The 26,717-nt window shown below is 42.2% G+C and overlaps 1 protein-coding gene across 2 annotated transcripts in view; it reads left to right on the top strand.

The window, feature by feature from the left end:
* The window catches only part of ZNF507 (zinc finger protein 507), a 374,177-nt gene extending 367,872 nt beyond the window's left edge, over positions 1–6,305 (top strand). For both annotated transcript variants that reach the window (XM_069635452.1, XM_069635453.1), the window contains 2 exons: positions 5,556–5,690; positions 5,804–6,305. In XM_069635452.1, coding sequence (XP_069491553.1) covers positions 5,556–5,690; positions 5,804–6,167 — 499 coding nt within the window. In that variant the 3' untranslated portion in view covers positions 6,168–6,305. The remainder of the gene's footprint in view (positions 1–5,555; positions 5,691–5,803) is intronic.
* The last annotated feature ends 20,412 nt before the right edge of the window (positions 6,306–26,717 follow it).

Genomic DNA, 26,717 nt, shown 5'->3' with positions numbered 1-26,717 from the left:
AAAAGGGAGAGGAGGAGAGAGCAGAGAGTGAGCAGTGAAAAAGTGGAGATGCACTCGCAAGTTGTATGCACTCACCCTGGAATATTTGATGAGGAAAATAATTAGCAGGGCGCCAGCCTTTATGAAAGCGAGGAATCAACATGCCAATCTCTTGAAACCACAGTTAGGGTATGTGAACTACAGCACAAACACACAGGTTCTCATTAGGCCCTGTGAGCTTTGAAGCCAGCCATGAGTCAATTAGAGGCCCGCCTGGTGTATTCTGCCCATTCAATTCTATGGATCAAGCAGATCTATTACTTGAAGGATAATTAGGCCAGTCTTATTTTGGTAGCCACATTGTAATTGAAAGTGTGCAATTTTATACCAAATCGCTCTGACACACACAGAAGCTTATATTTGGGGAGAAGGTAAAACTGAAGTAAGACTTTCACAAGTGATGTCCCCTGAATCCAAGCCACACAACAGATATTTTTGGCTTTGATCATCCTTCCTAAGCTTTCTCAGTGTGATGGGAAGGACCTCAATCGAGTCTGATTCCCTTGAAGGAGCTAGAGCAAGCAATTTGATCTCTTTCTGGGATTAAGACAAGTCTGATGGATTCTCAATACTCAGTTTCGCACTCAATGGCAGAATCCAAAACAAGTCTTTTGCTGAATCCAGACAATGAGATCTTAGATTCTGCATCCTATCACCTGATTTAGTTCCTCATTTCTGATGGCAAAATGTTTGCCAAGATGCTAGCCACACAACTAATGCAGTTCTTCCCTCCGTAGTTGAGCCCGATCAGACCCCGTTGTTAACAAATTGCTGATTCCTCCATAACATAATGAGGGGGGATTAATTAATTAGTTGGATTGGGGTTCAGGGGTGATACTCTAGCCAGAAATGTGCATTGCTGACCCTAGATGCCAACAAGTCATTACATAGTATCAACTGAGCTAAGTAGATGCACTAAATGCTTTTGGATTCAGACCTTAGTTTGCTAATCTAATCCTGGCTAACGTCCAAATTTGATATTCTAAAATGAAGGTAAATGGTTTCACAAAACCTAAAACAGATTTGTAGTGACACATGCTAAGGCTGCCCTTGCTTGACTGCTATTTTTGCATTGTCCTTGGAGCCCTGTTACAAGCCTTGCGTAATAAGTAATTACAGGGCTTCACATTAAAGGCCCGCCACATAAGCATTATGCTCAGATGATATCTTTTTTGAGGGTTTCTGAATCCACTCACCCAGTGGCAACAGAGGTTTATGGCGATTCGGAAAATCTTGGGTTTACCCACCAATCATTCCAAATCAGTGAGCATGAACATAACTGAATCCTCGGACACAATCTGAATGCTTCATTAAATTTACTCTGTTTAAATGGTCAGAAGACCACCTGGAATACTTGGGAATCAGGATCATCCCCATCTACAAATGTCAATACAAGGACAATATTGTGGATTTCTGGACAACCATCATGGAAGATTTGTAGTGCTTGCATTCACAGCAAATCTCCTGGCTGGGCCACATCTTAGTGTTTAAGATGACCTAGCTGTTGAGATGTATTCCAGATCCTGATGATTTATATGCTAAGCAGAATGACTAATCGCATCAAAGGGAAACATTTGCTATAATTTGGATATACAAGATTCATCAAGTCTGATTCGAGATCTTGCAGTGCACTACACTTCAGGGAGGCGTGGGAGCTCAGTTTATCAAAAGACATGTAATAGCTTCACTAATCACCACGATACTGGACTGACCTCTAGAATGGATGGTAAAGCGGTGGTGGGCTAATGGTGGAGCCTTGTTTAGTTTCACTTTCCATACTGCCATTTCTCACCAAGTCTGCAAGACTGAGATGCAGGACGTTATTGGCATCTACAACATGCTCTCTAACTCATTGGGATGAAATTCTTAGATTTCTAGGAATCTCTTTTCGGGTCAGGCCCCTTAAATTAGTTGAAAACAACCTTGAAGCACAGGGGATGTTCAGGGGGCATTGCAAGGCATGGGAAAGCCAGGAACCACTCACCTTGCATTCTCTATTGGTTTATAGGAGAAAGAGCACTTCCACTGTGTACACTGTGTACAGTTATGCAGGGAATATCCCATAAAAACATTTTCAGTTTGAACAAGCACTCTGAGTGATTTGAAACTGTATGTAGCTGAAGGCATCTCATGCAAGCATATATGTCTTAAATATATGAGATGCTCAATAGCTCTTCCCCAAGCAATGTTTTTTAATGGTATATGGCTTACCAGGAACTGAAATGAATGTATCCAAGGTACACCTCCAGTTAGAGAACCTTGAAGGAAATGAGTATACTTGGTCATGTGTTGGTGTTTTCCAAGAACAAAATCCTTCATGAAAGATCTTACCCCAAATGAAAAATCTTGCGAGTGCAACTTCCTACTGGGAAATAGTTGATTAGAGGGGCACGCCCGACATCTCAGCTTGTCTCTCTGATCACACATTTAGTAAATGCAGCATTTATAATACACAATTCTGGAAGACCCCAAATTGCTAGATTTTTGCACATTTTTCTGTTAAAATCTTGGAGGTTCCGTCACTGGTCTCTAATAGTTTTAACTACTTTTAAAATATAGACTCCTCATTGAACAATTGGGGGACAGAAAAAAAATCTGTTCCACAAGCCATAATTAAAAAGCTTCTCACTTTTATCAAGATTGATTGGATCGATTCTTGTAATGTGGGTTTGGAATGTTTCTATTTGGCAGGTTGCAGGAATACGGATCATGCCTTCTATCATCGCCATGGTGGTTGGAGCTCAGTCTACAAAATGTCAACACCTTTATGAATAATTTGTTAAAATGTTTTATTCTTTTCTATATATTTGATTACAGAAAATGTATTGGTTGTTTGGCATGTATTCGAAACAAAGTTTTAAAAAGAACTACAGCCTTCCAAAACATCAAAGATTAGAAAAAATGTCTGGGTAAATACACAATAGAAAGAAGTTGATTACTTTTAATAGTACTTCACATTATGGCCAATGTAGCTATTTTGCAAAATCTTTTGGGAGCAAATGTGCCTTTTAGTCTTTGTAAAACAACTGTTACTCAAGGCTGTTAAGGCACTGATTCAAGTGTCTTGTCTTCTTGCATGCTGAAGATTGGGTCCCATGTTCATTAATAAACATGATAATCGGAAACAGCCTCAGTTAATCAAGTTGTTAGTTGTCTAAAAACAATGGATTACTTCTTTTTGATATAGGACTCTATAGTCAATTTCTTGTCAGAACGTTGCTTTGCTTTGGAGAGTACTAATCTCCATGACGGTAAACTTTCAAAAGATACAAAAATATGGCAATACAATTGTGTAGCTTCATTAAAACTTAGAATCAAAATTTTTGCTCACAGATAAAAGCAAACATTTGAAGCAGTAACTCCATGTGACAAAACAAGGTCAGTCATAATGATAAATATACTTGGTATAGTTCAATTCAAAATAAAACATTTTGTTAGTAACCAACACAAATCAGTAATATGCTCTGTAATTTTCAGGCAGCAATGAAAAATCTAATCTGAGAGTAATAACACTGAAGGCCAGGAATCAATTCCAAGTACTAAATTGCCAAACAACACTTTGTTTGAGAGGAATTCAGGGTTTGCGCAAGTTTTTACAATTTCATCAAATTAACATTGATCAGTAACAAATTCAAATGAATTTTATTATGGTTTGGGTATTACATGACTCTTCGATTGCAATCTAAGTTTCCATGAGCTGGCGATTTTGGGGTTTTAAAAAAAAAAACATTTATTAAACAAGATACTGATTTTTTTCCTAAAATATAAGGTTTCTTCAGTTAGCTCAAAAAATGTGTAAACCTGATCACATATTTTACATATAGATCCACTTGTAACTAATGTGAGATTAGTGTAGTAATAGGGTAAACCCAAAGAGCATTGGGACACATGGCACATCCATGGAATCCTTTACCCTTGATACATTTGTGTAACTGCAATTTACATATTTTGTTAGTGAAGCCTGAGGATTTGCACAAATTGTGCCACAAGCTTACAGATTTCCTAAATGGAACATGCAAAATGGCTAAAGCTGTAGCTCTTGTTGTCATAGGATAAATAAGGGCAGATTGAGGTGTGCCTAGAATAGTCCTTATTTAACCCATTGTCTTGAATAGAACGTTTCTCTAATCTTGCATATCAGCAGGTACAAGCTCCCTATGCGACAGTGGCACGCAATTTGGGTGTCTAGATCTCCAGCGTTACATTTCCTGGGAAACGGCCAAGCTTACCAGCATATCTAATGAACTGCACCATTAGATTGAGCCATTTTAGTGGATACTTGATTCTTTTTCCGCCTTCCAGCCTAAATTATAGGCAAATTGAACGCTTGAATAATATGATGAAACTCTTCTCATCTCCTGAACCCTAGACCAGATGTTGTGGCTTCACACATTTCCTTTGCTTGAGCACATAACTTTCTATTTGTCTGCATTGATATTTAGAGTTCCCTCTTCCATTAATGGTAATTTGATCTACCAACTTTTGGAGTCAATTCCCGGTTCCAAACACCAGAATAGCATAGTTTGCATTAAGGAGAAACAGTAACCGGCATACAGAAAGACTTGGGAGCATCTGCTCCCTCATACAAATGTTAAAGAGCAAAGGGGCCATTACACAAATGATTGCTCCACAGGTTCAAATCGCATTCAGTATATCCTGTTTTCCCAACCTTTCTGTACAAGACTTATTGGAAAGAGAATGTCTCCCTACATGTTTTTTTTTAATTGACTTTTGTGTTTTCTGCTATGATTCTATTTTGGTTCGGCTCACTCTGCATGAAGTCTCTTTAGTTTCCATCATGACTAGCCCTTCAGTCTGAAGTCCTACTTTTATTGTTCTCAGTTTTTTTTCAACCAACCATTTGGCCGAATTACATTTTGCCTCATTCTTTCACTGCAAAATAGATGGATGGTGGGTTTCGGTCGGGTATCTAGAAAGGAGAGTGATGCGGTAGATGAGGGGGAGTGCAGGGGTACTCTCCCCCCACGCACCCCCTCCCCCTGCATTTTGCAGTAACGAAAGGTTTCTAGAAACTCTGAAAAATCAAATTCTGCAAAATAGTCAAGGAAACATCATAGAATCATTGTTACTATGAACAGTAAACATATCTAATACTTTATCTCATTTATTATTGTGCTCTCGTCGCTGGCTCAAACCATCTTGATATTTGAAATACTGCTGGGACAGTTTATTAAATGTGCTTCACTGTGTTTCAGACTTCAGAAAATCGAAGCAAAGTTGGCGCCATTTGCCACCTTTTTTTCCAGGTTTTTTTGCATTGTACCATTACAATCCTTAGCCACAAGTCAGTTGTTGCGTTGAAAATGAATCCCTGTTCACAACTCATGGGAATCTGCTCTCTGATACATAGGAAATGAGAAATGGCTCTACATCGCATAATTCGTATGAAATGTAAAAAGACACGACCAGGGAGTTTCTGTACAGACCTGTTTGGAGCCGATTATAGAATCCAAAGAATGCCCTGCCCAGAGTGACAAATTTCTACGTTTTTTCAGATGCTGTCTATGTGGTTACGTGTGTAGCCACCCTCCTTCCTTGAAATCTCACATGTGGAAACATGCAAGTGACCAGAATTACAATTATGAGCAAGTAAACAAGGCGATCAATGATGCAATATCGCAGAGTAGCAGGTATGTGCCCTTGTTTTTATTCGTTTTTTTAAAGATCTAAAATAAATGGCTGACTTCATTAGCTACAGCTGCTGTTTGGTTATAATAGATGCATTTATGTCTTTTTATATTAGAGTTCAACAAGAATCCCAAAGTAATATGCATGATGGTGCAGAAGAGACATTGGAGTCTTTCTTTCACACTCCCGAGACCTTGCTGTCCCTTTCAGATTTGGGAAGCCAGACTCCTAATGAAACGGTTGCTCCAGGTGAAGATCAGAAACAAGGCCTCTTAAGGAATACTTTGTGCAATTTAGAAAACATTTCAACTCTCCAACGCCCGGGCATGGAATATTGCCTTCTGCTCTTCTGCTGTTGTATATGTGGTTTTGAATCCACCAGCAAAGAACTCCTCATGGATCATATGAAAGAGCACGAGGGTGAAATGATCAACATTATTCTAAGTAAGGATCAAAATGTCTCCCAAAGTTCAAACTAAAAAGGACGGCAGCAAACTTTTTCATTTCTCCAACTTACAAAGTTTAATCAATGTGTGGATGAGTGACACAATTAGTTGGAACTTCGAAAACCGTTTATACAGGGTCCGTCATAATAAAATGTTTAATGGTTTAAGTAAGTGCGACTACGTTTTTCAACATTTACCAGACATTAGAATGCTTTGGAGTCCTTACTTATTTTGTTAAATGGTGTTTTCTCCGAGTAACATCTGACTCCATTTATCAGTGAGACCCCAAGTTTTAATTAAGAATTTCTTTGGAAACTCCTAATACCTCCTCAGCCAAGCATAAACCTATGGAGGTCATGTCTTCATGTTAGCATCGCCAATAGTTGCAATGCTTACTTTGCAAGTTGGTGCAAACCATTGCTCTTGGCAGCCATGTTGTCCGCTTACTTTCCTGTAGTGAAGTGTTACTAAATGTGATAGGGCTTGCGAAATGTGCTCATAGGTCAATAAGCACGCATGGAGCACATTGTGTCTGGGGGGATAATATGGAGGTCGCGAACAGTGGCACGCTGCCAACCAGTAGAAGTATATCTTGCCTTTTACCTTAAATTAGAAAACATTTCTGAGGGGGGAAATCTTCAAGTGAAGTCTTGTTATTTCGAGTTCTACTTTATGGTAGTTGCAGAAAATCTATGAGCATCATTTAGGAGTTTATGTTCATTCTATTTTCTGCAGTAACTTATTTTGTTTGCAGTTCGATTCATATTTTTTATTATTGTACATGTAGGAGTTATTGTGGAGGTGCACAAAGATTTTGAGAACGTGTGATTTCAAAATGAATTCATATTCCTAGCATGTTATTGCAGAAATTGTTTCATGCGGATTCATATGTAAAACAAAATGATGCACATCTGCCACTTGTTTGAGGAAGCTGCAGTGCAGCAGTATTACCAACAAATCAGCACTCTACATTTGTTTTCCTGAAAACATGTTTTGTGTGTTAAGCTTCTGACTTTCCACTTTTATTGTTTGAACTAAAGTACGGGAATTGCTATTCTGTTTTTCATGGGACTAATATGTTCAGGCCTCATACATCCATTCCCAATAGAGGAGAGCCATGAGGAAAAGCATTTACCAATGGTAGAATATTATATCATACGAATAAAAAAAAGAAGGCCTTTAAAAAATAAACTCTTGCAGGAAGGGAATATCAAACTAGTATTGGGTATGTTTAGAAATTAATGGATATGTTTGCGTACATTCTAACTTGACCTTCTATGTTCATATGTATTCTACTCATTCACTTTTAAATGTTTGGTATTCAGGGGGTGATGGTGCACTTCTTCCCTCAGTGGTTTCTGACATGGGCCTTTAGATAGAGAGCAGTATTCTTCCAATGCTTTTTATTAAGGCCCTTGATGGGCATCAGAGATGGATTTGTGTTTAGTTAAAAGCCTCCCCACCTATTCAACCTCTCCACAACTTTGGTGCTAGGATATGGAATAATTAAGGTTAACAGCCCGGCCTCTGATTTACTGAACAATGATATAAATGCACTCTTTGTGAGAATGAACACTAGTTTCCCAGTTTACAGGTATATGCTTAGAAAACTAAAGCTATTTTCTACCTGTACAGTCAAGGAGACACTTGGGCCGAGGAATGTGTGATAAGAACTAGGCAACTCCTCCTCATGTCATACCCTATGTTTTAATAGTTGCATGCAGTGGGCAGACCAAGTAAACTGATTCCATTGTCTTCTCCCTTGCACTCACAAGAAAGGTCACTGAACTGCTCTGCCTCCCAGCCGATTTAAAGCATTATCACCAAATACAGCTTCAACGGTCTCTTTATGCACCTTTGGTGGGCAGTAATCTCTACTCTTTTAAAGCCTCTTTCTCCAGAACTGTTTGGGGAATTTTCTCATTGTAAGTAGCACGTGACTGTATATGCTATTTTCTGTTTAGATTTCTTGTCCGGACCAAGGAAGCAGTCCAGAATGGTCCCCTAAACCTAGTGTCCTTTCTGAAAAGTGAATGATTGTTTGTATACATCCCTTCTATTGCTGATAATTTGGCTTTTTGCAGAATTCCTTTTACATTCTTTAAATGGTCATCCTCTGGTGGCTTCAGTACAGCAAAGGAAGATTCAGAATGGTCCAAATAGATAGCAACATGGCTCACGTTTTGTTATAGGACTTCCTGTCCCCGGTTGATAATGTGTCCTTCATTTTAAAGGTAATGCCCAACTTCTGTGTCCATAGATCATCAAAATTCTCCCCACCCTCTACTTTCTAGCCAAGAAATCCCTAGGCTAAGAGGGAAAGGGAGCTGTTGATGCAAGCATACGTTATTCGCTTTAGTTTCTAATGAATAGTTTTTCTCTTACTTTGATAAAGGTAAGTGTTTCTTGCCTAAGAGTGGTCCATGCTTATTCTCAAAAGTTAGATATGTTAAGGAGACAAGTGTGACAGAAAGCAGAGAATAAGGACCTTTTAGCACTCGCAATCTGGCAGTATAAGCTTACATTTCATCCTGGCCACGAGCACCTTTCATGTGGTCGACCATCTTCTTTCATTTTACATGCTTTTTAATACCCCCTCATCTCCGAAGGATTCATGCACAACCCAACCCTCCCAAAACACGTGTTGTCCTTCACTGTGATACCATCTTACTCCCCTTTTCTGTCTAAATGCCCGCATCACACGTTGAAATAATAAAGGGACTAGCTGCCTTTTTAAAAACAGATGGCTGCTTGAATTTTTATTGGAAATTGGTGCAATTTTGTAATGTCTGGCAATTTCATCATACAGCCACCATTACATCACAAACATGTAGACCAGGAACAGTGAAAGAACATGCAGACAAAGGTCTAAATGCGGCAAGAACAGAACATGAAAATCGAGTATTTAAAATTGCAATCATACCACCAATCACATTCTTTGACAAGGCCTTACAAGCTTTGCCACACTGAATAGTAGCCACCGTTCCAGTTAGGATAATTGGCGACAAAAGTACATTCAAGTATTTTAGTAGGACACAAATACTACTGTTCGGCCTCCCTGGGACATCACTTATCTTTGATTGCTTTGGCATCCTGTTTTCATGCTATATATGCTGTTGAACCAATGTATCACTAAACTTGAATAGTTAAATCATGTCACAGTCTAGACATTTGTTGGGTCTTGATTCAGGCAAAAGAGCCTTAAAATATATATTTGCATGCTCAATTTGCTTCCGATTAATGCTGAAAGGTGAGTGCGAGAATGTTTGTGAGAGGTACCTGGGTAGACTGTTGGGGCCAAGGAAAGATCTGGCATTTCTAACGTATTTTGCCATTGGTTAAATCTACTACACTTGTCCATTTCAGTGCGTTTTAAAGCAGGTTCTTAGTTTGAAGAGGGTTGTGCATCATGTCTCCATTGCTAAAATTGTTCGTTTATATTCCATGCCGTTGTGATCTGCTTCGCTTTCTCGTTCTTTCCCCCATACTTTTTGAAGGCGTGCAACTGTAAAACATTTATGGTGTGGACCAGTTCATGCTCATTTAGATGGTCTTTAAGGGTTTTTATGAGCAGTTCAGTGCTCACTGATTGCAAAATTCACATCACTGGTTTGTTTTTCGCTGGCTGGCTACCCACTGCTTTATATTGCTTTGAAGCAACATGATTAGCAGAGTTTCCATCTTATTCCCTTTTCTTTGTGTAAGCCACAAAATGATAATTCTGTTTCGAAGCACGATATACGGGTTTCCCAAAGCAGCAGTAATCTGCGCAGAGTTGCGACACTACAGATGTCCTAGATTTTAATTATGTAAACTGACCATTGGTTTAGCTATCCAGGAAACAGAACAAATCCCAGAATAGCTACCATTACTGCTGCTCAAGTGAAAAGAGCATCCAGATTTGCAAAATTAAATATGCTGTGGGTCTCGTTTTCCATGTTTGACTTTCATTGCATAATAAATGGACTTAAACATATGGATCATAAAACGTACCTTTATTACTTATTTTTAAATGCATGTGCAAATAATATAAATGTACCTTTGTCCTTGTTCAAGCGGAAGTAAATATTGAATGGTCTCTAGGCAGAGTTGCACCTGTTTCTATGTTTTGAATTATGTAAGAGCAACTTCACATTTTGGCTGTGATGTGCTGACTGCTTTCTCACCATTGTCGTCATTTCTTTTTTTTTTTAGCTTTAGGAAAGATATTACTGACTAAGGCAGACCAAATCTGTGTGGAAGATGTACTATTATCTCGGAAATGTTACTCCCTATACACTATGTAGACGTAGTGTTGTCAACCATACATTTGCAGGTTAGTGATTCAGGAGCTGTATTTTGAGTGGTAGCTCCAATGAAGAAGCGGGCTCTATCTGGGAAGATAATGGATGCTCCCCCTCTGCTACTCTTTGGTCCATTATTTGTGGTGATCCTATATTTTTCTGGTAACGGGAGTCAAGACTAGTGGGAACATTGCCTGAGAACCATGTTTCGCTCATGCCTGGAAGGTAATTTGGTTAGGTGAATATTGGTAGTGGTTTGTAACACTGAACTAGCATTTATAGTGCCTAGGATGACAGATTGGGATTGTTCAGGGCTCTGGGAAGGTGTGCGCTATTATGGGGGAGTTATGTTGGTTGCTGTATTGGTTCTGGGTTAACTGGGCAGGTTTTCTCCTTGATTGCAATGAAAACAAAGGTGTAGGGACTGCTGATCCCTCTTTGGCAGGGGTCCCTGATAAGGGGATATTGTGACATTGATGTGTTATGTTTAGGGAGCTGCTGTTAGCCGAGGCATTGTCACAATCTTCCAACCAACCTCCATGCTTGTTTCGTGTGCCAGTCACCTTGCGCAGAATGTGAGGTTAGACACAGTAGCGATGAGGATCAGTAGAAGGGAAGTTAGAGCTGCCAGGCTAGTATGTGTGTCATGGAACATAATTCCTTTTTTGTTGTTTTACTTTTCAAGTTTCAAAATTGGGAAGAGCGCCAGGGGACCACTCCGGTGGTGATAGTGCGCGGTTCAAATGTCCTTTAACATTGACATTTGTTGAGCAAGAGCTAAAAGCAGCTCCTGGGTATGGGTATGTCCCAGTAAACTGGAGTGACATCTGGCAAACGATGAGCAATTTGTAAATCTTCTGTATGAGAGGAAGACTATAGATTTATGGCCATTGTATACACCCTTTTATAGTTTAAATGCCTTCAAGGCAAGATGCTGTAATGCTCCTTTAGACGCATTTTACACACATCCCGCCCCTGCGTTTTGACCTGTTCTTATTTCTTCCAGTCAAAGTTGGCGGGAGCGGGTTAATTACGTTTAACAGTTGCTATACTTTTATGTTACAAAGAAACCATTCCGGAATGGTTTTATTTTTTTAAAAGAAGTGTAGGAAGAAGTTGAAACTGGGGTCACGCTGCAGAGTTACGACTTTTTCCTGAGCTGAAAACCATTCTTGAAAAGGCAGGCTCCTTTATTTTCTTGTGCTTTACTGGGGATTTGAAACCTGGAACCTACTGGATCAGGTCCAACCTCACATCGCAACAAGCTATTTATAAATTGCTGGGTTTCTGCTGGTTTTTCAGTAGCCTGCTTGGGACAAAGCCCATTGCCGATCCCCATCATAGCCCTGCTCCCGCAATAATGCAAATTTTTCTTTTGCATTTAAGAAACTTAATGTTAAAATACTGCAGGCAGAACTTACGTGGAGTTAATGAGTAGGTGGGGGGGTTTGCTTTAATGTGCACTTTGCCCCTTAAGAGGTGTGAATTGTGGGTGATTAGAAAGGGGACGGTGCATAAACCTGCATGCTGTGGGGGGGACAGTGAATGAAGGTGATGGGTTTGTTTGAAATGCATTGTGCATTCATTTTCTTTCAGTCTTTACACATTGGTGTGTTGGAATGGAGAAAAAGGCACAATGCCCAGGTATGGGTTGGTATTGCGTGTGGCGGTGGTTTGTGGTGAGCAGAGGCAGGCCAGCAGGGAACATAGGTCCACTATTTCTTTTCGAACACTGGCTACACAATATGGCCAGGCACAATGTGGCATTTTCTCGGCAAGGTACTGGTGCCATAAAATCACTACTGTGGTGATGCTGTATGAAAGCTTATAGAAATAGCATGTAGGTATGTTTTTGTCATCACTTGGCCTTTGGAGTCAAAAGTTGCGCCCCGTAACTGTTGGTGTCAAGCTAACCAGGGTATCTTGGACAACAAGCCTTTTTTTATTATTTGTTTGGTGGGAGACCCTTAAAGTATACAGGCATGCAAGAGGGCTTGGTGGCTGAGTGAGTGGATTACATGGCAGGGGAAACCCGCCAAAGGAAGGTGAGAGGTATGGCTAAATAACTCCCAGTAATTTCAAGCTATGTTTCTTTGAGGTAGGATACAGATGTACATATATCAAGTCCATCAATGGAGTCGTAAGTGGAGAAAAGGGTTTTCTGGGTGATCTCTGTATCCTTTGATTTGGTATGGAGGCTATCTGTGATGCATTTGAGGGACCAAGATATATGGGTATATGGAGTATTGGGGTATTTCTGCAGGGTTGGGCTTTTAAACATTTTCCTTTTTGCTTTTATAATGCATACTGGTGGAGAAATGGATGACAAAACAATGAGTAAATGTTGCGATTTGCTAAGGGTCATAGCTGTAGATGGGAGGGGAGGATGTTTGCGCTGTGGCGATGATATAGAGTTGCGTAATGTACTAACAGGAGTGCAGGTGATGGTGCACTTCAGGAAGGCATGAAATGCGCTAGAGCAACCGGCAGCGTGCGGATAGTGTAGGAAGAAATCAGTAGAATGATATATTGCCAGGATGCAATTAGAAAAACAATTTGGACACATGCCTTACAGTAAGATGCAATATGCTGGCAGGATATAGTTTGAGATAGTTGGAACACATGACTGGTGGTATTGAGCTGTTAGGGCCAGGTCTGGAAGGCAATAGCAGCTGAGATACTACTCAGAAAACAGGGCTGGCGATTCGATATGAAATACAACACAAGCCTATAGGAACAAGTATGCACAGTTACCAGGCTGAAGAAATGAGGGGAATGACAGAGCAGAAGCATCCTGATCTTCAGTTCAAGTGGCATGTAGGAGATCCATGTTGGGGCCCGAAATAATTATGGAAAGAAATAGTCACTCATATTAATATCCAGGGCGTAACATGACTCTGCCCTCTGCTCTGATGACAGCAAAGGCTCGGGATGTAACAAAATAAGCCTGTCTAAATGTGCCTGCATGAGGGCCATACGCTTCTTTAATGTGCACTGCTTTGCATACCTTATTCCGTTCTCCGTTTGAAAGGATTGTTCTGCTTTGTTTTCAAGGGGCTGTGGGTTGAAGCTTTTTGCCCTTCAGTCCACGGTCTTTGCTGCTTGTAATGTGTCAATTTTTGCCTGTGTTCTGCTTCAACAATGCCATGTATGTACTGCACGTTTGTCTGTCGCACACAAATTCTGTCTGTCCTTTGACCCTAGTATAGTTTTCCAGGTTGTCTTTTCCACTATAGATTGTTTTTGCCTCTCAATCCATGTTGGATATTAGTGGGGAATTTCTGATTTTTCATACAATAAGAAGGGATCACTCTCTTATAGGAAGCGCTTTTCAATTAATATAACGTAACGGAGAAAGGATTAGAATTCAATTTATATACCAGAAATTCGGGTAACCGTTTAATCAGCAAGCCAGGGTTAATATATTTAGCATTTTACTCCCTTGAATAAACTAGGACATACTCCCCAATTATTCCAATTATTTTTACCTGTGGGGATGATTTAGTTTGTTCTCCATAGAACTATCCACCAATTTTGCACTCTATTGCCAATCGGGAATTTTCTAGGGGGGCCGGGCACAACATTTGCATGCAGTGCTTCTTTGCACTTAAGATCAATCTAAGTCTCATCTGCAGCTTGTCTGCATACCACAAAGCCTTGATTGTATTCTTCATGACCTGGCTGACTGTCAATAACTACATAAAGCACAAAGGCCGTTTTCTGGTCCTTACTGCTGGGACAAGCAACCTCTGCCTCACCCTCTTGAACCTGAGATCCAATACCCATCCCTCCCTCACTTTATAATCGAATGCCGTAGCTATTTATTTAAACTTTCTTTTTGGTTACATTCATGGTTGACAGATGGCCTGTGATACTGAAGGGGCAAACACAAAGGCACTTTTATGCTCAAGAATGGGTTGTACAGCATTGGCACTACCAAACATTCCATAGATCCTTCACAATGTGACAATGGTTGAAAATGGACCAAGAGAGGTCTGACGTTTGTCCACTATGGACAAAAGAGAAGAGACGGAGTTCCCTGACGTGCAGGTTCTCCCTAGGGTAGCCATTCTCACTACAGCCGGTATGAGGTGACTATATAATTATGGATGGCTTTGTAGAAGGTGTAAAGAGGAAGTGATTCTGAAACACCAGTATTTCGTGCAGCTTCACCTGAAGCTTTATTTTTCAAAATCTGGACAAATTAAGCCCTCTGGGTGGTGGTGAGATAGCTCCTGCAACTCCCTGTTAAAATATATTTTGGATGTATTCCTCATCTTTAGAGGGCGCTGTGTGTCGATGCGGTCGACTTGATGTCCCTCGAGAGCCTCTGTCTCGAGGTAGACGTCATCAGCGGTGCCAGTGTCCGTTAGCTTTAGTTCCGTTTTTCTGTGATAGCTGACGCTTTGAGAAATTATGAAAACTGCGACGTATTTGAATAACGATGACCTCGTCTTCGACACCATCGACCGGGTTAAAAAAAATGCCTTGATTGCGGTGTAAATTCTCTTCGAGTGTCTGTGGTGCCTGGCGTGCAACATTGGACGGCAGCCTGCGCTCCTGTCAGTCTGACTGGTAAGGATTTGAAAGGGTGAAAAGGGAAATTAGCTGCAGGTAGGCCCTTACTAAAGCCCCCTCGACGACTCTGTCCAAAAAGCGCTCATCCGAGTTGAGAGATGACTCTTCTCAAAGGAAAAAATCCAAAAAGCACTCTCGATCCAGGAGTCGATCTCACCACTCTTCATCTTCGTCCAAGATTAAGAAAAGGCGACATAGATCACCTTCTCATCCGATTAATCTCCTCAGAGGAGTATTACATGCCCAACCAAATCGTCAACTCCTGCTGAGTGGGAGTTAATAGGACAGGAAATGTTAAAAATCTTCGAGGAGGAGGCCCCAGCCCCCTCAAAAGAGAAGGATAAAAGCCATGCTGCTATTGCGCCTGTAAAAGCCCACGAGGAAAATGCTAAGGCAAAATCCTGCACGCCCTTGAGCCCGGGACGTAAGCCAGAAACCTCACGAGAACCATTGAGGTCTTGACTCCATGAAAAGTCATCAAAGATTCTATCAAGTTAGGGTTTGAGCCCCTCAAGGGCTCGTTCAACACCAAAGTTGTCGAGGACATAAACCCCATTTACGTCGAAACCGTCAATACCATCAGTGTCGAAACCATCAACACCACTGGTGTGAAAACCTTCAATGTCATCGGTGTTGAAGCCATCTACGCCTTTTCGCATGAAGTCTTCATTACCCTCTAACGAGGTTGAAAAATAACACAAACCTTTACCTAGAAAGGATTTTTTCAAATCTTTGTCTTCTATTTATGAAGGTGTGCCTTCAGACCCAGATACTCCTCCCTTTAGATCACAATTTGGTACACCGAACGTCCCATAGGCCTCTATCTCTGAGGTGTGCAGGTTAAAGGACTTGTATGAAAATCTTCAGTCTGCAAGTGGCATTGACACGTCACCTGAACTTGAATTTGGCAAGCCGGACCAGGCACACCACGCAGATGCCTCCTATAGGCAGTTTATGACCAAGGTAATAGATTTGTTAGGATGGGGCTGACCCTCGCCCCCATTCGAACAAAATGACTTGACAGATATATTAGATAACGGTCTTCGGAAGGATCCTCTACTTCCTTTCCATATTGCCCTACAAAAAAAGGGTGAAGGCAAACTGGGAGGCTCCCAAATCTAGTCCAGCGGTGTATAAAAAGATCACCACAAAATACAGACCTTCCAATACCGATCCTGAATATTTGTTAAAACATTCTATGCCATAGTTCCTGTTGGTTCAGGCGGCAACATCTACTTCTAAACAAGCGTCTTATTCAACCACTCTGTCAGACAGGGATGATAAGGGCTTTGATGCTTGGGCTAGGAAAGTTTTCTGCCAGGAGCATGGCTCTTAAGTCTGCAAATGCCGCTTGCGCTTTAGCCAAATTTACATTCACCCTGTGGGACTGTATAGCCATGGCGGCCTTGTATATTCCCGAAGGGGAAGAAAGAGATGGCTTCCTGAATATTGTAAGAGACGGAAAGGAGGCTATGTGTGAGTCTCCTCCATCAGGACTGGACTCTGCTGACAACATCAGTAGAGCCATGGCAGCGAGATCTGTGATGCGCAGATTTGTGTGGTTGAAGTCTGGATTTGCACTGGAAGTGCAGTCTAGACTCCTCAACATGCCCTTTGACGGACCTCAGCTGTTTGGCAGCAAGGATGACGAAAGCCTAGAGAAGCTGCAGACCCCAAAGGCGCCAGCCAAATCCCTTGGTGAAGCCATCAGATGGGCACAGTCATCTCACTGCAGTGGATCATCTCGGAGGGATAGATTCTTTTTGTTTCTAATCGGTTGGAAGAGCAAGAGGACTGGCTAGTCAAAGGGGCCAAAGAAGATTCCCTCATGCTTGACAGGGGGGGTGCCAAGACCACCCAAACAGCGGCTACCAAACCATCAGCCACCTCAAAACCTCTCTGATGGCCTAACCCCTTAAAACCGACGTGGGAGGCAGACTCTTGCAACATCTGCAAGAATGGCGGGGTATTACTGCAGATGCATAAGCATTGGAAACAGTAGCCCAGGGTTACTGCCCCCCCTTTCTAAAAGGCCTCGGGATCATCCATTGGCAAGCCACTCGTTCAACGTTCCAGATCTGTTTCTTTTGCAAGAAATGTTGAGCCTGCTAGAGAGAGGTGTTATAGAACTAGTACCTCTGACAGAGAGTAACAAAGGGTGGTACTCTCTCTATTTCCTAATCCCCAAGAAGGACGAAGGATTCAGACTCATCTTAGACCTTGAGATGTTTGAATAAGTTCCCCAAGAAGGACAAGTTCAAGATGGTTACCCTTTCTCAGATCCTTCAAGCCCTCCAGCTTCAGGATTGGGTGGTGTCATTGGACCTTCAGGGTGCTTACTTTCATGTGCCTATTGATCAAAAGCATAGGAAGTACCTGAGTTTCGCCATTGGCAGCTCTCACTATCTGTTTCAAGTTCTGCCATTCGGACTGACTTCCACCCCAAGGGTTTTCACCAAGTTAATGGTGAAAGCGAGTCTCAGTAGAGGGGGGATTCAGGTCTACCCCTACCTGGACAATTGGCTGATCAGGGCTCATTCTCCGAAATAGGCCTTGGACCATCTCAGCAGAACCTGCCCTCTCTCCACAGACTGGGCGGCTTCTTCTATTAAAAGAAGTTCCACATGTTACCTTCTCAAAGACTCCAATTGGAGCAGTCCTGGATGCAACCTTAGGGAAACACCTTGCCTCTCGGGTTGAGGGCTCAGCACATCCTGCAGATGCTCTCCAAATTCCAGAGTGCCCAGTGTCTTCTGGCCTTTTTACTTTTAGGTTTCCTGGCCTCATGGCACCCTGAATTTTCCTGGTGCCAGAGGGTCGCTTGAGAATGAGATCCGTCCAATGGGCCCTCAGGACACAGTGGTCCCAGTTCTCTGGCAAGATGTCAGATCTATTCCAAGTTCTGAGCAGAGTCGCACAGCACCTCCTGTGGTGGGCCTGCGAGAGCAACATCCTGAAAGGGGAACACTTTTGGCAACCATGGCTGGAGATGATGGTAATTACGAATGCCTTACTCGCAGGGTGGTAGCCCATGCCAACAATCTGACGGTAAGCAGTCGTTGTTCTTCATCAGAGTCCAAACTACACAACCTTTTGGAGCGGATGGGAATCAGACTAGCGCTGAAGGCCTTTCTACCCTCTGTACTGGGAAAGAATGTGCTGATAATGACGGACATCACAGTGGCCATGTACTAGCTCAACAAAATGTGTTGTAGGGTCACTACCACTGTGCAGAGGTGCAATGCAGCTCTGGTTCTGGGCAATTAAAGAAGAAATCTCCCCGTCGACAGTTCACCTAGCCAGAGAGGAGAACAAGGCGGTTGACACTCTGAGCAGGCAGAGCACAGTCTCCCAGTGGGAACTAGCTCAGGAACTCCTTCAAGAGATCTTCGCCCTTTGGAGAACTCCTCAAGTAGATCTGTTTGTGACCAGTGTAAACCGGAAGTGCAAAAAGTTATGCTCCAGGTAATTTCCCCCAAGAGCCGTTCTAGGGGACACGTTTGTAGTGGACTGGGAGTTTCCACTCCTGCACACGTTCCCTCCAGTCCACGTCATTCCTCATGTGATCAGGAGGTTGAGAAAGTTCGGGAAATCCATGATCCTAATTGCTCCAGATTGGCCCAGGAGCATGTGGCACCTGGACATACCCAGCTGTCCTCCAATGTGTTTTCCACAAGGAGAGGACCTTTTCTCGCGAGGAAGGTCGGGTTCTCCATCCAGAGGTCAATACACTCAACCTTCACGTATTGTTTCTGAGAGGTTGAGATACAAGGATTGGGACCTCCCGGGTTACGTAATGGAGATTTTGCTTTCGGCCATAAGGTCGGCAACTAAATCCTTGTACCCGTGCTGTTGGAACAAATTCTGTAGCTGGTGCAGGGAAAAGGATGTGGACCCTTTTCAATGTAGTACACCTATGGTATTATCTTTTTTATTACATTTGGCAAATCTGGGGCCCCATATTGGGACAATTAAAGGATACTTGGCGGCGCTTTCAATCTTCGGGCGCACGTCGGGAGAGGTATCCTACTTCAAGATGCCATTAATCATACAATTCCTAAAGGGACTCACTAACTTGTTACCTCCATCTCCATTTCAAATTTCCGATTTGGGACCTCAATCTTGTACTAAAATTCCTTATGTACACTCCTTTCGAGCCACTTCATTTGTGTCCTTTAAGGCTGTTGACCTTTAAAACCATCCTATTAGTTGCAGTAACATCAAACCGCAGGGTGAGCGAACTACAGGCCTTATCTTTATAAGCCTCCATGTACTATTTTCTTTTAGGGACAAGGTAGTTCTTAAAGTCAAACCAACTTTTCTACTGAAAATTGTATCACTTTCCTTTATCCCAGAAAATTGTGTTACCTTCTTTTTGTCGCCTTCACATCTTCGCCAGGATGAGGAGAAATTGCATAGGCTTGATCCAAGACGAGCACTCTGCTTTTACATTTCCAAGTTACGTCAGGATTACCAAAAGTTTGTTGGATACACGGGTCACAAGTTGGGACTATCTGTTACAAAACAAACTTAGTCTTGATGGATCATATTTGGCATTACGGAATGCTACAGATTGTCTGAGAAAGTGCCCATTCCATAAGGGGCATGGCAACATGATCTGCTTTACAGAGAGGGGTGCCGATACATGATATTTGTGCAGAGACCACATGGTCTTCCATTCACACTTTCACAAAATATTGCTGTCTGGACTCCTCCTCAGGTCAGGAAGGAGGATTATTTAAAGCAATTTCACATGCTGTCCGTACCAATTCTTAAATTCGCATATTATATTCTAACTCCCTCCTCAAAAACGAACACTGCTTTGGGAGTCTATCTAAAGATGAGGACCACGTGGGAGGACACAATCCATTCAAAGAACAAGTTACTTACCTGATAATGTTCTTTCGATTAGATGTTCCTCTCACCCCTCCCAACCTGCCCCGCAGTAGAATTTCAATGCATGACAGTTTACGCCCCTTTAAGGTCTTATGCTGCCTTCGACACACTAATGCTGTTAAGTGCATGAGGGCGTGAAAACAGAACTGAAGCTAACAGGTGGTGTTTGCGCTAGATGTACCAGTGATTACATCTACCTCGAGGCGGATGTCCTCGAGGGACATCGAGTTGACCGCATCGATGCACAGTGCCCTCTACCGAAAAGGTGTTTCCGAAGCAGCTAAGCCTGAGAGGATATCTATCTAAATAAACGTGAGGAATACGAGGGAGGAACGTTACCAGGGGTTAGTAACTTGGTCTTCTTCCCTTTATAACAAATTGTTTTCCTCATACAACACGATTTCCCCCTTACAAAACAGTAAAAACATCATCACAGAATACATTTATAATAGCTACCAGGCAGCAATTTCCCTTAAACAGTAACCTTTTATCATTACTTAACGTGACATAAAAAGAACCAATTTTATTACATCATTCTGCACAGCTACTGATTTTCAAAACCGTTACCTGCTCTCTACTACAGTAATCATTCCAGTTCAGGAGCACAAGAACAGTGATTAAAAATAACAGACAGACATGCATTTATGATGTGCACTGTGGAATGCAGTTGGCTGCACAGTAATTGATGCCCCAAATGCAAAAAAATGGTAAAACAACTGAAGTAAATAAAATTAAAGTTGTTAGAGCCCTTCACAGGGTCATTTACCTTCTCAGGATTCTAGCATCATGAATACTTGATCTAATGGAAAAAGAACCCTGAGACAATATGGCTAGCTAGTGTTAGTATATGTTGGTGTCGCACCTTTCTAATAAAGTTATTGCTTAATGCACAACACGACTATAACACCCACTGTGCAGATGACCTGTAGAGGGCGGGAGTCTGAAACATAGCTCCCCTTGATCTCTGGCTAAAAAGCAGAGATGTTGCATGTTACAAAAGCATATGGGAAGCTAGTTTGACACTCTCTGAAGTTGTTTGTTTGACATACTACATAAGAAGGTGAAGCACCTTATCCAGATTGTGACTTCTTGTTTTGAGGTTGCTCATTTTAACTATATTTAATGGCTTGGTCGCCCTGGCCAAGAGTTACTCCTCTTTAGCCAATTATAGTGGAACTCCTGCCGTTCCCCTGAAATTAATTGTCGGTGTTTTGTTATCCAGCCCTTAGATCTAGAGGAAGGAGGGCAGAAAATAATCGATTGAGTGGCTCACCAGCGTGATATTTACACTGGTTAGTCCATGTTCCCCTTCGTACAGACCACCCATTACTATACTCCTATTCTGTGGATTGAGGCATTTGCAGAATGAGCAAGTGGGACTAAGGTATGGTAGCCAATATATGCGTAAGGGAGTTTGAAGGCAGAGCTGTACCTGTGCACAGGCTTGCATTTTCTTATGCTGTGTTCAGTCCCTTGGGTAAGGGTATCCCAGGAGTCTTCAGGAAGTGGTATATGGGTAGCATACGCTTACTGAGCGTACACAAATACGAATGCGAAAATACCAAAGTTTTTTTTTTCCTCTGGATTTTGCCGCAATTCTATGTGGGGGCGGGTTAGGGTAATTAATTAGGTAAGAGTAATATGAGTACCTCCTTTGCAAGTTAAGGTTTTCGTTTTGGCTTATTTTACAAATGATGCACAGATGTTGACGTCTGTTTGGAACATGGGTTTGGATGTTTAGTGTATTAGAGGGGTGTTTTTAAAATACAGTATGGTATGGTATGTTGTGTGAAGGGTAGTAGTGTGTTGAGGAGATTAAGCTAGCTTTCAATGTTTGTTTTTTCCTCTATGTTCAATAGTCTTTGGTTTAAAGTGAACTATTCATTGTTAAGAACCTCTTTGTTTTTTACACTAATTATTTCAGTAAACATCCTCTTAATTACCTCCTGCAAAAACATTTTTACTACCAATTGGGCCTCCAAGAATACCACCAATGGACTATTTTCTTTCTCTTAATGTGATAAAACCCCACTCTGGTATAATGCAAATGTTACCTTCTGCAAGCAAATTCCGGAAAATGGTCTGGGTGGCATCATACATTCCAGCAGGGTAAATGACCTCCCAACTTAGCAGCATTTGATCTCTGTTTAGTCTTACATGGCAATGTGTCTCTGCAAGCAGCCATTGTTGGTTTCAGAGTTTATCACCTCGGTCAATAGAGTAATTATAGCAGAGTCTTCAGACGCTCAAAGAAGAGTAGACCCATATAACCTTGACATTCAAGACATCATATTTATCTTAATTGCAACAAAAGAACTGCAAGGTAGTTGTACTTTTTCCACAGATAGTGGAAATGCCTCAAGCCGTCCAGCACTGAGGAGATTGTTGTATTCTACTAGACTGTTTATGCATGTGATGCTGTGAAGAAATTAAAAGGCTCTCCTAGAGAGTGATGATGCTTTTAGGCTAGAAATAACCCAGCATAGGCATCTTTCCGTCTGCACATTCAAGAATGGTAATATGCTGGATGGACACAATGGCGGATCTGGTAGCCTTCAAGCATTATTCATTAAATACTCCTGATGCCGAAACCATGTAGGTGATTTACTTGTCCTTCATAAACGCTTTACTAGAAAAAAAAATAACGTGTCTGTTTCTCTGCTTCTTCTAATCTGCTTTGCTTGGTAATCTGTTTCCAATGGCTGAGTAGAGGTGAAGATGAGAATAACGAAATATTGCCATCTTTGTGGTTGAAGAGCTATCATTCCCACTGTATTTTAGGATTTATCAACCAGGAATGATATCTCTAAATACTTGTCACCGGCAATGCATTTTTTCAAAGTTTTTAAACTGCTGACAAAATACTTGCACGTACTTAAGTTTTATGTGTAATATTTGTCATCTGCGCAAACAGTCGCACTTCTTGACGGAAGCAAATGAGTGCGCACATGGAGGACATGATAGTGTGCCGTTTGGTACGAATTTCATTTTTTTCTGATTTTCTTTGCTATTGACTTTGAGAATGTTGTTGGAAGGAACAAAGATTTTTTCGTAAAGCGCTCAAGGAGAGATCAGAATTGTACTAACGCCTCCAATATATTTGCAAATTCCTGTGGCATAGCTTACAATTTTCTAGATGATTGTTTTCTTTTTCAAAATGTTACTTTTCTGTTCATTGTGTGCTTCTAAATGCCCTAAACCAAGTTTAAACGTTTCTTTGAAAACTCACATTTTCAGTGGTTCTTGTCCTCGCACAAATACTAAGGTTAAACTAATTTAGGCTTTCATTGCAAACAGAGGTCACTGAATTTCTCTATAACATGTATATATTTAAATCAGCCTGCGGGGGGGATTTCAGAGTTGACCTCTGGCATCTATATTTTGAGTCCGCCTGACAGACCAGGCCCTGACATAAAGGACATCTTTAATGAAATCAGTTCAAACTTGGAGATCATGACCAAGTCTGATCTTAAACCTTCCTAAATATCGAATATCTGCTCCTTTCAATCCAGCATTTAGCCAGCAGCAACCACTGCTCCTTGTTTTCCATATCCATGGTTGTGTGGCTGAACAGGTTTTAGCTGGTTGGAGAGTTGACGCCTCCAGGGCTTGATGTCACAAGTAGATTTCTAAGAGTTTTAAATAAGGCATTCTTTCTATGTTAAATTTCAAGATCCTTGACCCTCTGTTGTCCTGTGCAGATGACAAATCTTCACTCAAACCGAGTGATCAGTCTCCTGACTTAGTTTTATTGGAGTCACTGACCTTTCATGTTTACTGCTCCAGTACTAATCCAAAGGCTAGTTACAATTCTTGCTTGCTACATTTGTTTCTAAGCTAAATTCCATTCCTATGCATTCTTGTTTGCTGATCAATGCATGGTAGGGCGAGTCTGTGAAATATTCCAAGCAAATAGAATGTGGATCTTAAACCGTGTCATGCAAAAGGACCAATTCTAGATCAGTAACTACCAATACCTCTAAAGAACTATAAAATGTGATCCTGTTGTTCACTCTTCTTACCAAACATTCAGCTGTGACGCTTACTGAGCAAAGGAAATGTTTGATGGGCACTGTTGAGAAGCATATTGGTTTTGTTTTTGGATTGGTTTTGTTTTTGGAAATCTCGAAGTTCAAGTGGGATTTGGTCACATTGCCCTTCTTCATTGAGAGTGTCCTTATCATGCTTTCATTTAGACTCTCATTGCTAAAACTAAGATTCTATATATATTTTTCAGGATAACGACTAAATGTAAATGTACCCTCCATGCATCACATCATTGCCCACGTGGGGTGAGTGTGTAAAGAATGTGAAATTTTGGATAATCTTCAGACTGCAAATTAAAAGGGGGTATGGCAGAATTTCTGGTCATGAGCAGTAGAAGCCATCATCAATTATCTGCATTTTTGCTACAAAGTGATGATGTTTTAAGTTAAAATGATGCATGGGAAGCACCTGACATATACTTTTTCCACTCTTGACAAATGTTTGCTTCCTGTTATTGCAGATTTAGTGACATCAATTTGGAAATGTATGGAGAGCTTCAAACCTAAAAGTACCAGTTGTACACATTTTCTTTTTTCAACTTACTTTTTATTAACATTTATCTTATACAATAATCACTTAACATAAAAAGAATAAACAAATTTAAACAAGCCCCACACCCCAACTCTCCCCTTCCCCCCACCCTCTTCCCCGGAGCAGTATGTCGTGGGTTTACCCCCTCATCGGAGTGCTATAGTTGTAACATTGAATGTTCAAGTCCACTCTCTGAGGTTCTAAAGGTCTCTTAGTCAGTTTAGCATTGCTCACATTCCAGGATCAGAATCCTCTTGGGTGGGGGGGGGGGGGTATAATTCCTAATAATTACATGCTTTTGGGGCACCAAACTCTGCGCCCACTTCCCTTCAGAAAAGACATCCGGGCCGCCCAGTCAGCTACAAACTGCATGTGTTGACCCTGAATAGAGTACGTAAGCCACTCCATGGCAATAACTGACCAGATTTTTGTAACCCATTCACAGTCAAGGGGGTGGTCCTTTGAATTCCACTTGCGCACCAGCACCATTGCAGCAGACATCATTATGACATAAACTCTGTGGTCTGATTCCGTAGGTAGTTCCGCTATCTCCCGGTTCATGCCTAACATTCCAAGCCCTCTGCTCCCACCACCCCCCCCCCTGAGACCGATGATCTGTTCCATAGCCAGCCAAATGTAGTTCGAGAAGGCATTTAACTTCGGGCATTTCAACCAGATGTGAGCCCAGGAGCCCCTCCCCCCACAGGCCCTCCAGCACAGTTGAGAGATTCGGGCAGACATCTTGTTTAGCCTAACTGGTGTTAGGTGCCATTGATACATCATCTTAAGCCAAATCTCCCGGGTCTGGAGGGATGTAGTGAGCTTCGAAATCCGCGCCCACAGGTCCTGCCACTCACTCTCCAATATTTCTGTGCCCGTATCCTCCTCCCATTTCCTCATGTACCTTCTATTCGGGGGATTCTCCCCTTCCTTAATGTGTCCGTATATGGAAGCCATGAGGCCCTTATCTCCTGTGTGTGTATCGAGGTATTTCTCAAATGGGGTTAAAGGGCGTGTACCCGCTCGCCGCTGTTCCGGGTGGGATAACCAATGGCGCAGTTGCATATAACCATATCTGTGAGACTCTTTCAACCCGAACTCTAGCTTACATTGCTCAAATTCCTTCACCCTGCCATCTGCATACATGTCTCGCAACATGCGGCATCCCCCCTCCCACCAGTCCTTAAAGGCCTGATTTTTACAGCCTGGGGTAAATTGTGGGTTCTCAAACAGGGGTGTATAAGGGGACGGGAAGGTGGTGATGCGGGCTCGCTTAACTGCCATGTCCCAGGCCTCCCCAGTGGTCGAGGTGATACTGCTGATATACATCTGGGACGGTCTATCCACCTTCGGAAGCCAAAGTGCATCCTCCAGCGGACCGGCCACCACCGCCCTATCCATCCCCCTCCACAGTTTATCTCGGTCGTTTTTCTGCCAATCCCTAAGCACCCTGTTCTGAGCCGCCAAGTAATAGATCCTAAAATCGGGCTCTCCCATGCCATCTCGGTGTATTGGAGCCCTCATTAAGTTTGAGGCTATTCTGGGCCACCTTCGGTTCCAAAGGAAGGGATTTGTAACTCTATACAGGGCCCTGAAGAAGGAGCATGCAACCTTCGCCGGGAGGGCCACAAAGTGGTATAAAAGCTGTGGGAGCACCACCATCTTGAGGACATCGATGCCCCCCAACCACGAGATACTCGGGGGACCCCAGTCCACGAGTTTGGATTTTATTCTCTCAACTAATGGTATGTAGTTCGCCCTATAAAGTTCACCCACTGTGCTTGTGAGGCGGATGCCCAAATACTTAATTCCCCGGCTTGCCCACCTGAATGTGTATTCTCGTTGGATATGTTGGACTGAATCTACCTTTAGATTAAGGTTGAGAATCTCAGATTTATTGGTATTTACTGCCAGACCCGCGACCCTCCCTAATTTATCGAGCTCTTCGCACACAGCTATTAACAATGCCTCCGGATCAGTCAATGTAAGGAGCATATCATCCGCAAAGGCCACCACCTTATGGACCTGGCCCCCAAACGTGATGCCCCTAATGTCGCCAGCTATTCTGAACGTCTCCAGGAGAGGCTCCAAATGGAGAGCATAAAGCAGTGGGGAGAGTGGGCATCCCTATCTTGTGCCCTCTCCACTCTAACTGCCTCGGAGATCCGCCCATTTATTGCCAGGAGGATGGGTTTTGATAGCTGGCGCTCACTTGATAGATGTACTTGGGTCCAGAGCCCATTTTGGC

Source organism: Ambystoma mexicanum, chromosome 1q (assembly GCF_040938575.1).
Source record: "Ambystoma mexicanum isolate Mex_15411 chromosome 1q, UKY_AmexF1_1, whole genome shotgun sequence".
NCBI classification, from domain to species: domain Eukaryota; kingdom Metazoa; phylum Chordata; class Amphibia; order Caudata; family Ambystomatidae; genus Ambystoma; species Ambystoma mexicanum.
Note: the sequence above shows the minus strand (reverse complement) of the source record. Positions and strands in the feature narration are given on the sequence as shown.